The 12059-nt window shown below is 34.7% G+C and overlaps 1 protein-coding gene across 1 annotated transcript in view; it reads left to right on the top strand.

The window, feature by feature from the left end:
- Positions 1 to 11660, top strand: part of LOC145291283 (uncharacterized) — a 69435-nt gene extending 57775 nt beyond the window's left edge. Inside the window, exon 3 of the mRNA XM_080136934.1 lies at positions 10728 to 11660. Within this exon, the coding sequence (XP_079993060.1) occupies positions 10728 to 10930 (203 nt within the window). The 3' untranslated portion in view covers positions 10931 to 11660. The remainder of the gene's footprint in view (positions 1 to 10727) is intronic.
- Positions 11661 to 12059: the final 399 nt, after the last annotated feature.

Raw genomic sequence — 12059 nt, 5'->3', positions numbered from 1 at the left:
ATCGATCGTTATTCTCTTTATGTTACGATTGTGTATAGAAATCCATCTTTGAGCTTTTTCGGTTTTAGTTTAGTTCGAATGCAGATAAAAAGAAATAGAATTTAAGGATGTAATAAAAAGGTATGCAAATGTAAAGTAAAACATGAGATTGGCCCTTAAAAAAGGATACGAACAAAAAGTCACAACGTATACGAGCGAAAATAAAACGAATGCAATTAAAAGTTATGTGATAAGAATTAGTGCGCATTTATGGAAAAAAAATAAATAAATAAAATCGATCTCTTTTCTCCCCGACACTAGAGTGACTGAAGATCGAAATTCATCTTATCTCGCATTTTCCTCGAACAGGTACCAACTATTACAGACTTTGATGGCGCAATAAAAAAAAAATATAAGTTTATTTCCGTAATTCAATAAGGGGAACTTTTTTAAATATCAAATAACAATCAAATAACAATCATCGGAAAATAATACAGCAAAGTACAGCGATAATCATGTCATATAAGAGCTGCATCGAGTATAGGGCTCAGAATGATATCCTTATGTCAGACTGGTGAGAGTACAAACGTAAATTCAAGTAACATAAGATTCACTTTTAAATCAAAATACGAACACAAAAGTCACAGCGAACACAAGTTAAACAGTGAATAAAATCAAAGTTCATGTGGTCAGAGTTGGACATATTCGTGAAAAAAAAAATAGAAAATAATTAGAATCAGTCTTTTGTCTTTTGTTTTTTCTCCAAGGCAACAAAGATCGGGTATCAAAAGCTATGTTTTTGTTTGTTTGTTTTTTTTTTTTTGCTTTTTTACAAAAGAGTCACCACTTATCAAGGCCCAGTGGCCACTCGAGGATAAGAGTTAAAGAGTGTATAGTAGTCAATGTGACAATATCGTAGTAGTCGTTAGTAGTTTAAATTTAGTAAATTGGACTACTTAAGGGAAACGGCTCATCAAAAACTTGTTTACATTGGACTTGAAAACGACCATATTATAGTCAACTGGAAAGCAAATAAACAGAAGAGAGTTCCACAGATGTGCAACTAAACGAGTGTTTTTCGTGAATGTTTCGCGAGGGAGACCATAGATTGGGGCTCAGACGAGCACTTGCCACAAAAATAACGATGAAGCAGAGACAGACTCGCAACGTCTATTCTGTGAGAAAGAGGTTGTAGGGAAGAGAAAAGAGCATCCCCTACTAGGCTACGAAGTCTATTTTGAACTCTGTCGAGGCACGATAAGTCCTTTCTAGCAGCTTCTGTCCAAATGTGGCAACAATACTCCATTCTTGAACGTACCTGGCTCATATAGGTAGAAAATTGCATCAGCAGTGAGATATCTACTGGATCGATAGAAGGGTCCCACCATTTTTCCAGCCACCTTGGCAACGGATTTGATATGCGTGTTCCATTTTAGATCAGGAGTAAAGGTAAAGCCCAGTGTTCTCTTGCCCTTTAGTCGAACATAGACTCAACGATTATGCTACCAAGTTCGAGTGATTTTTTTTATTCACTCTATCCTACGGAGGACGAGTGTCCAACACCAAGAAATCCGTTTGCCTGGAAATTCTATCACCTGGGGTAGTCTAACTTGTGGGAGAATACCAAGGAAACCTAAAGGTTATTTTGCAACAGAGCCTGAGTTTCTTTTGTGCACTGGATCTATTCTCCCACATTAACGACCTTGTGTAACACGTTGTCCTTGTAGAGAGGTAGGTAAATATTTTTGACACCTGACAATTATTTGCCATTGGTTGGTAATCGTATTGCCGCGACATCCGGTCAGTTGATCGAATGGTTGCTTCGATGACTGATATCATGAAATAATATTTTCATAGGCCGTAATAAATCGATTGGATCTCTCTCTCTCTCTCTCTCTCTCTCTCTCTCTCTCTCTCTCTCTCTCTCTCTCTCATATATATATATATATATATATATATACATATATATATATATATATATATATATATATATATATATATATATATATCAAAAAAGTTAATGCCATTTATTTACTCTCCTTTTTTTCGTTTTTCTTTTACCAAGCTACATGATAGAAATAAAAGCAAGGCGAATAAACTCTGATAGGTTTTCTTGTCTGCGAATTGATTTAACTGAGCGTATTTGGATTTTCGCTATTATTTATACTACTCTCTCTGTCTCTGTCTCTGTCTCTGTCTCTGTCTCTGTCTCTCTCTCTCTCTCTCTCTCTCTCTCTCTCTCTCTCTCTCTCTCTCTCTCTCTCTCTCTATGGGGTGGCCCAGAAGTAGTGACCTATTTTAACCTTAGTTTTAATTTCAAAATAGGTCACTACTTCTGGGCCACACTATGTGTGTGTGTGTGTGTGTGTGTGTGTGTGTGTGTGTTGCAGAAAAATTCGACACTATATACATATATATTTATTAATATATTAAATTATTACCTACGGACGCGTGTTTCGCAGTTACTACGGTTCACAAGTTAGCTGACTATGATATGATCCGAAGCCGCGATCACAGTGGATGTAGTTGAGTGCTTATGATGAGTTTCTCTAAATTGATTTTACTGAGCTTAGTTGTTTTTTCGCCATAATCTTTTATTATGAGTTCGTCTATCTATCTATCTATCTATCTATCTATCTACCTTCCTACCTATATATGTAAATATATAGAGAGAGAGAGTGTTGCAGCAAATTCAGACGATATATATGTATGCATGTGCAATGTGCATATGTGTGTGTATTTTTCTTATAGATAAATAGTTACTTGGGTTCATGAGCGTGCCTGACTATCATAGGATTTGAAATCTTGGTGTCAGGCAATGTAATCGACTTCTCTATCATCGAGCAAGGAGGCTTATCTGGAATTACGTGGTAAATTTATTGCTTATAAATATATTTCGTTATGTGTTGTTATAAAGCATGGTGAGCGGAAATCGAAGCGTATTTGAAACGTTTGAGTATTCATTAATATCACCGATTGTGGGCAATTACCCGTGACAGTTTTCACGTTGTTTTTTTTTGTTCATTTTATTTTTTTAGTTTTTTAGCGATCGTTATTTGCTAAGACCCTAATGCTGGGATAGACTAGAGAAAGAGAGAGAGAGAGAGAGAGAGAGAGAGAGGGAGAGAGAGAGAGAGATAATATCATATAATATGGATGATAGAATAAAACTAGTTTGATCACGTACTGATTAACTCATTATTATTTCAATTTTCAGGTAAATATTTGAAAAGACAGTGGGGAATAAATATAGGAATGAACGGATACATAGATAGATATGTAGATATGAAAAGATATATATATATATATATATATATATATATATATATATATATATATATATATATATATATATATATATATATATACTAGCATGGGTGCCCGGTGTTGCCCGGGTATTTGGAGGTGTATGTTGAGAAAAAAAAAGCGGTCAATTTTTTTTTTAGCTTTGACCCCTATTATGACCCCTTGAAATTTATTGTTTTGGGCTCAACTCAAGTTATTAAGTTAGATCCATGTCCAAGGAACCTATATCTAAAATTTCATGTGTTTATACCCTAAATTGTCGGAAGATTTGGTAGAGTTCTCAAAGGTCAAATCGTTGAATTTTGACCCCTTAACAGCTACATTTCTGTCCGAAAACGGATTACAAAGATTTTTCCAAATCTCAGTACCCTGTGTATCAAATTTCGAGTCTGTAGGCTGAAAATTGACAGTGTTATTGCGTAGGGAAATGTACACAGACACACACACAGACACGTTGACTTTTATATATATATATATATATATATATATATATATATATATATATATAACAACAACAATCACTCTTGGTGACGATCGAAAGTACCAATAGAAAACGCTTGAGAAAAATATGGTTTCTTCAACGTTTGAGCGCCATAATATTCAACATGCTAGCTGAAATAAAAAGACCGCTCGGCGAATTGAAAAGACACCCAGAAAAAATGAAAAAAAAAATAACTCTGTCGTGTTCAATCAGTTATATATATACATATATATGTGTGTGTGTGTGTGTGTGTGTGTGTGTGTGTGTGTGTGTGTGTGTGTGTGTGTGTGTCTGTGTGTGTGTGTGTGTGTGTGTGTCTGTGTATCTAGTAAGATATAAAAATATATGTCAATTAAATTACGCGTAAGATTCTATGTAGCTTTATTGCTTTGTAATTTCATAACTTACTACCTCTACTACTAACTGTACTCATATATTGGGCACTGTTGAAGTATATTTATGTACATGGTGTAATCGATAAATTGGCAGTTTAAAATCTCAAACTTTAAACTCTAAAAAAAAAAGGGTCAGTAAAAGACTTGTGTGTGTTTATTTAACCGATTTATTAAATACAAACAAATACAAACATTTTATTCTATGCGTCCACCTTCTGCGCTCACAACTTCCTGGGCCTTAAAGACACGACAGACCTTGACAGCTGACTTTTTCTTGATAGCGCGGAATGAGATTAGAGACCTTCATAACATCGCCTCATAACCAATTCGCAAGGAGTTCAAATCTGGCGAGCAAGAGGCCCAGATATTTGAGGACACAAAATGCGACTATATATTCAAGAATGTCTCACTGTATTTGACCCATGTGCATGTGCAGAGTCCTGGATGAACATTACTTTCTTAGGATCATAGTTCTTTTTAATCCAGGGTCAAAGATCAATACGCCGGAATATCTGAAGATTTTGGATCTTCATATATTCTGCCGTATTGATATTCAGGTCACTTCAATGAAATGAGCAAGCATGACTTCCCCATCGTAGGCAACAGCTCCAAACACCATGACAGAGGAAGGGTGTTTACTCTGCACGACTGGAGGAACACCAGAAGTGTCATGGGCGATAACTCTCGAGTTTCTGCGTTTGGAGACCTCGTCAACCACAGATTTTTTTTTTCTCGTCCACATAAATCGTACGGTACCACCATGATATTTCAGGTGATTGAGTTGCGAGGGGCTTCTCTCTTTACGAATGGTTTTAGATTTCGCTATAAAAATGTTACGATCTCGTCTGTAATATCCCATTCATCCAAAGATCTTTCCATGCTGCATTAGAAATGGTCTTTTTTCTTTCTTTTTTTTTTTTTTTTTTGTCACATTCCGCCTTTTCGCCATTTCAGCCATTGACTGTGATGGATTTGCTACAATGGACTGTTTGACGCCACTGTGAAACTTTCTAGTGCAGATTTTACCACTTCTCGGGCTGTGAGCCTTCCTTTGGGTGTCTTTACCTTCCATGAAGTTCGTCTTATGCCCGGCGCGAAACAATTCAGCAATAACAATTCTATGGTTAAATTTTACACTAGCACTTCTGTTTTTTTGGGGTTTTTTTTTTTTTTTTTTTTTTTTAGTATTTTTAGGTGCTAATCTGAAACATAAAACTCTAAAGAGTAGAGTAACTAACATTTCAGATTGATAATGCCACTTTAAAAAAAAAAACTAAATTGCAGATTGAAATTACTGCCAATTTATCGTTTACACCCTCTATATGTATATATAGCAAGAGAGAGAAAGAGATACATGAAATAATTTTATATATATTTATTAAGAATGGGACGATTCCAATATTTTGCCCTATTCCGTACTAAATTTCCGATTCCGATACAATTGCCGAATCCGATTCTTTATACATCTCTCAATATTTAACTATATAGTTATTTTTCACGACTGCCGTTAAAACTCGTGTTAAATGTGCGGATATTTTCACGAATATAAAAATACGTTTGTGAGGAATGATCTATCCTTTTTGAAGTTTTACTGGAAGTTTAAAATCAATAGATTTTCAGTATTTTATCATTACTGTTAGCAGAAGATTTAGCTTTTAAAAAATCAAATTTTAAAAAAAGCCCATTAAAGGAATTGTTTTTTGGTATCGGGAAATAGACAAAATATTTTCCGATTCCGATACCCTCAAAAGTTCGATTTATTTTTATATATATATATATATATATATATATATATATATATATATATATATATATATAGAGAGAGAGAGAGAGAGAGAGAGAGAGAGAGAGAGAGAGAGAGGGGAGAGAGAAAGAGAGACAGTGAAGGGGTAAGATTTTGCTGTTAATCCGATGTTCGGGGGTATTCATGTTAATAGGTACAAGGGCATTACTTTCATTTTCCATGAAAATACTTATAAAACAATCACATGGATGCAAAACTGCGGCGATGGGACAGGGGATAGTGTTAGGAAGGCAGTGGTGTACCTATCGTAACTCTCACTTCCCTTATTTTGTCCTTTAGTCATCATATTCAAAGAACGCTGTTTCTGGCAGGGAGGGGGAGAATTGCTATTTCCTTTGTTCGAATCTATCTATATACTATGTAATGTTGGTAAGTTTTGTTCGAATCTATCTATATGCTATGCAATGTTGGTAAGTTTTTGACCTTGAAGTGGTATTTACTTGAGCTCCTTACATCAAGTGGCTTCATACTTTGCCTTCATGCCATTCATTCATTCAAGTGGCTTCATACCATTCATTCATAACTTTTAAAAAATTCATACCATTCATTCATAACTTTTAACATCTTTATACCATTCATTCATAACTTTTAAAAAATTCTTACCATTCATTCATAACTTTAAAAAAAAATTCATACCATTCATTCATAACTTTTAACATCTTCATACAATTCATTCATAACTTTTAACAACTTCATACCATTCATTCATAACTTTTTAAAAATTCATACCATTCATTCATAACTTTTACCATTCATTCATAACTTTTAACATCTTTATACAATTCATTCATAACTTTTAACATTCATTCATAACTTTTAACATCTTCATACCATTCATTCATAACTTTTAACATTCATTCATAACTTTTAACATCTCCATACCAGTCAGTCATAACTTTTAAAAAAATCATAGCATTCAGTCATAACTTTTAACATTCATTCATAACTCTTAGCATCTTTATACCATTCATTCATAACTTTTAACATTCATTCATGACTTTTAACAACTTCATACCATTCATTCATAACTTTTAAAAATTCATACCATTCATTCATAACTTTTACCATTCATTCATAACTTTTAACATCTTTATACCATTCATTCATAACTTTTAACATACCAAATAACTATTAAGATACAAAAGTATTTCGGTTTGAACGACAAAATGTGTTTGCGCGTATTTATTAGGGTGGGTACAAAAATAATGCCGGTTTTTTGACATGAAGTTAAACGTCAAAAGAACTTTATTTTTGTACCAACTTAATACGTGCGTTTGTTTGCAACTGCTTGCGCCAATGCGTGACAATAGCCCATCTGGCAGTCAAAATAAAAATATATAAATTAAATTAACGAACTTCCTGGGGACATCGAGGTGTATCATTTTAACTGCAATTTGTAAAATACATTTACATCCAGAGTCACCAATGGATTGTTATTATATTCCAATAAACATAATTTGTCTCATTCATCCATTATGACTATCCAATTTCTACAGCTACGTACGTAGAAAATGAAGCCATAAAACCTGGCATAATAATAAGGGGCAAAAAGGATAAAGAAGCAACCTTAGTAGAAGTTAGTGTATTCAATAATACTGGGTTGAACAGAGCTGAATGTGAAAAGATAATGAAATACTAAGGTCTTATGTATTACATGAAAAGAACCTGGAATCTTAAAAAGCTCGCGATTTGTCCAGTTATTATAGGAGCAACTGAACTCATGGGAAGAATTTTCAAAACTCCCTGGCAAATATACAACTGCAACGTTTAGCTAAGTAATCGCCGACCATTTCGCATTTTCTACTATACTATGATTGGTCAGTAACTGAAAGCCTTCATTTTACGCACGTAAAAAGGAGCCTCCGTTCAAGTTCCGTTCGATATTGAAGTTTGGTTTATAATGACAATAGCACGCCTAATTGTTGGGGGTTTACTACATTTATATTATAAGAGGCAAGCGTACTCAGTGATCTTTTTAAATTTTAAACACGATTCTATCACCTTATCGATTATTTTGACTTTTTAAATCTATAATATCAATCTCACCTGTCTGTTTAAATGTATGTATGTATGTATGTATGGATGTATGTATGCGTAAAACTTTCGACAGAGGCGACGGATTTTCACTAGATCGGTATCATTTTGAAGATCGGCGCTTCGGATGACAAATATCGAAAAATTGGCTAAAAACATTAATTCCTTCGCCTGGGCACCTTTTTACAAGGATGAGTCACTTTTTTTCGCCGATATTTTCGAAAGTCATGCCTCTTTTCGATTGACTAGCCTTAATTTAAACCTTCGCTATTTCCGGTTTGGCGATGGACGCAACTGCAAAGACGTCGCATTTTTTGTTTCACTTTCTTTTCCTCCTTCATGGTACGGGTTCGAGCCTGCCCACCTGCCTACTACCACTTTTTTTTTTTACATTAGCAATTTTCATTTTTTTTTTTTTTTTTGCCTTTTGCCTTTTGCTCAACCAACACCCTTACACATACCTCCACTTTCTTTTCCGCCTTCGCGTCACGGGTTCGAGCCTGCTTGCCTACTACCACTTTTTTTTTTCAACACACACTTCCAAACACCCGGGCAACGCCGGGCACTCAGACTAGTTTATATTATAAGAGGCAAGCGTACTCAGTAATCTCTTTAAATCTTAAACACGATTTGATCACCTTATCGATTATTTTGACTTTTTAAAACTGTAAAATAAACTTTGACGTTTCAAATGTATTGTTTTGATCATCTAACCTACATTAGAAAATATGAGACCGGTGAACGCAGCAACTATTTTTAATTGTAAATCCGATTTAATCATCTGAGTCAGTCTTAAAAAATTAGTTTGCAATTGGCATGACCTTTTACTAGGTTGACAAAGAGGTTTTTGCGGAAACTTTTAATTTGATTTCAAATTAAGTTTTCGTTAGAATACCTTTACTTTATATATCATTTTAAAGAGTGTTTTTTGCTCTATCTAATCGTTTTAAAACAACTATCTCTTCTTTTCAAAACGTTAAATGCAAGATGGGAAAAAGCAAATTCACACAATTTTCTTATTTCAATTCAAGCTATGCCGAAACGCTGCTGAAACAGCTCGCGATATCAACGAAGCGTTTGGTCCAGGAACCACTAACTGAACGAACAGCACAATGGTGTTTTAAGAAATTTTATGGCGGCGTCGAGAGTCTTGAAGATGATGAACGTATAGTTCATCGGATGTTGACAACGATCAATTAAGAGCTTTAGTCGAAGCCAATCCACGCACAACTGTTCGAGAACTTGCTTCTGAATTAGACATAACGTATACGACGATTTCTAACCACTTGAGAGAAATGGAAAAGACAAAATAGCTTGATAAATAGATGCCTCGCGAATTGAACGATAACCAAAAGAAACGTCGTTATGATTGGCATCTTCTCTTCTTTTACGCAACAAGAACGCCCGTTTCTCGACCGGCTTGTGACTTGCGATCAAAAATGGGTTCTTTACAACAACCGGCGACACTCAGCTCAGTGGTTTCACACCGACGAAGCTCCACAACACTTCCTGAAGCAGAGTTGCACCAAGAGAAGGTCATGCTGACTGTTTGGTAGTCTGCGGCCGGTCTCATCCCTTACAGTTTTTTGAATTAGTCAAGAGAAAATGTCCAATTCTACTCCACGACAATGCTCGACCGCACGTTGCTAAACTGACCCTGCTGAAGTTGAACGAATTGGGCTACGAAACTCTGCCTCATCTTCCATACTCTCCAGACCTCTCATCAACCGACTACTACTTTTTCAAGCATCTCGACAATTTTCTGCGTGAGAAATGCTTCAAAATCCTAAGTGATATCAAAAACGCCTTCATCGACTTCATCGTCACCAGAACGCAAGATTTTTACGTTACTAACATAAATACACTTGTTTTGCGTTGGCAAATAATATTACGATGATCTTCCTGAGATTCCAGTTTCTTTTTATGTCATACATAAGACATGGATGTTTAATTATCTCCCCCCCCCTCTCTCTCTCTCTCTCTCTCTCTCTCTCTCTCTCTCTCTCTCTCTCTCTCTCAGCAGCATTAGAGACACTGACGTCAGCTAAGGTCGTTACTCTCTCCCTCTTTTTCCATGTCCCTATGTCAAGTTTAATAGCTTCGTTTTATAGTTGTATGGATTGCATAGTCGTACTATTGTCCTATTTTTCAATGCTCAATTCAGGGAGGTAGTGTAGTATCTGTTCTGTTGTCATGGGACCATCACCTCAGATATTACCTCCTCTTATGGGAGTAGGTATAGTGTAATATATGCCCACTTTTCGTAATACTATCCTTCCAGGTATTCTTGTTGGTGGTAAGGTAGTGTAATATCCGCTATATGCTCATGATGCCATCCTCGTAGTCGTGATATAAGAGGAAAAATATGTTCCCCTCATTTTTATTTAATTAAAATAAATTAGACATTAATAAAACGGAAAGTAAAATAAAATGAAAATTTAAACATTCAAAACAACATGATTTTACGGGAAGTGAGCGATACATTTTTTTTTTTCGAAAGTTTCTTTCTTTCAAACCCAAAAAACACTGACATTGGCTGTATCTGCTATTTTTTCTCCTTTCAATAAATTAAAAAAAAATTATTACATTTTTCCTATTTGAAATGTTTTTTTTTCGAACAGTGTTATTTTTATTTATTTTTTTTATTTATTTATTTTTTATTTATTTTTTTTTTTTAACAAATCGTCTTTTTTATTCTTTCTTTTTTTCTTCTTTTTGGCCAATTTAGATGATTATAGTTCAAAGTTGAAGGCGAAAAACGACATAATTGCCGAGGTGAAAAACAGTTGCGATGGAAACGGTGCGACCAGCGACAGCATCACGACAGTCACAACGACGAGCACGGCTAAAAAAACGGTGGATGACATCATGATCCCACTTAGGGACACTCCAACCATGCCTGCTGGAAGCCATCTTGTAGGAATCCATTGATTAAAGAAAGAAAGAAAAACGGAATAAAAAAAAGGGAAATAGAAAAAAATAACTTGATGCATCTGACCTTTCTTTAAAAGAAAAAGAAGCATGAAGTACTTAGGAGATGTTTATTTAATTTGCTGCCCACTCACTTTCATTATTACCAACGTTACTCAGAAACTCGTTAACCTAATCTGTCGAGAAAAAACAAACAATTTTCAAATTCATGTATTTGAAAATCACGTTTAAGACGTGGATTCGCAGTAAAGGTTAATTGTTACCGTATATAGTCGCGTATATTGCGACATTCTGAAATCTATTTTTAAAATTTTTAAATGATATATCAATTAAAACAAAAACAAAAATTTAAGTTATATATTTAAAATTCTTTCTAACATTTTCACAAACATGCATGAGCCGTAACGTCACCTGCCAAAAATGAAACTCGCATCAAACAAGAGATATAATAAAATTATCATTGTAGACAGAAATGTGTGGCATTGCACGAGACGTAATATCGACTGATATGCGAATATTGCGGTATTATCCCCTCCTTTTTATAATATACTTCATACCCATCTCCCGCTTTCCATAGTTTTGTTTGTTGATTGGATTGTGAGGAGAATTGCACAAAAACCTTGATTAGTTTCCACAAAATCGCGTACAATAATCGGCTTTAACCCAGAATAGACTGCGTTAGATTTTTGATGATGATCTGAATAAATATATGAATTTAATAACAACAAAATGGCTTCACCCTCTTTAATATTGTTTTTGTTTGTTTGTTTTTTGTTTGTTTGTTTTTTGTTTTGTTTTTTGTTTCTTTTTTTTGTTTTTTTTGCTTTTTGTTTTTTCGATCACATTTCTGTTGGAATAATGTGTTGGGTCGTGAATAGTGATTATTCCTAATCTGTTATGTAAAGGTTAGTGCTCTTGAAGGATACAACAGACTCTCCCTAAACATGTATTGGCAACTAAAGACTACTGCGTATTCAGATCAAGTCGGGGTCACCAATGTCCATTCTATCAAGATAGAATAGTTATGGTATACAAGAAAATCTCTTCTAAACACGTGGGTACCAGTAAATGCACGTCGGCAACTATTCATTGTGTATTTATACGTATGAACGAGAAACACAACTACATA

The sequence above is a fragment of the Euprymna scolopes genome, chromosome 12 (assembly GCF_053919585.1).
Source record: "Euprymna scolopes isolate OS-2025 chromosome 12, ASM5391958v1, whole genome shotgun sequence".
In the NCBI taxonomy this organism is placed as follows: Eukaryota; Metazoa; Mollusca; class Cephalopoda; order Sepiida; family Sepiolidae; genus Euprymna; species Euprymna scolopes.
This window is presented reverse-complemented; position numbering and strand designations above follow the sequence as displayed.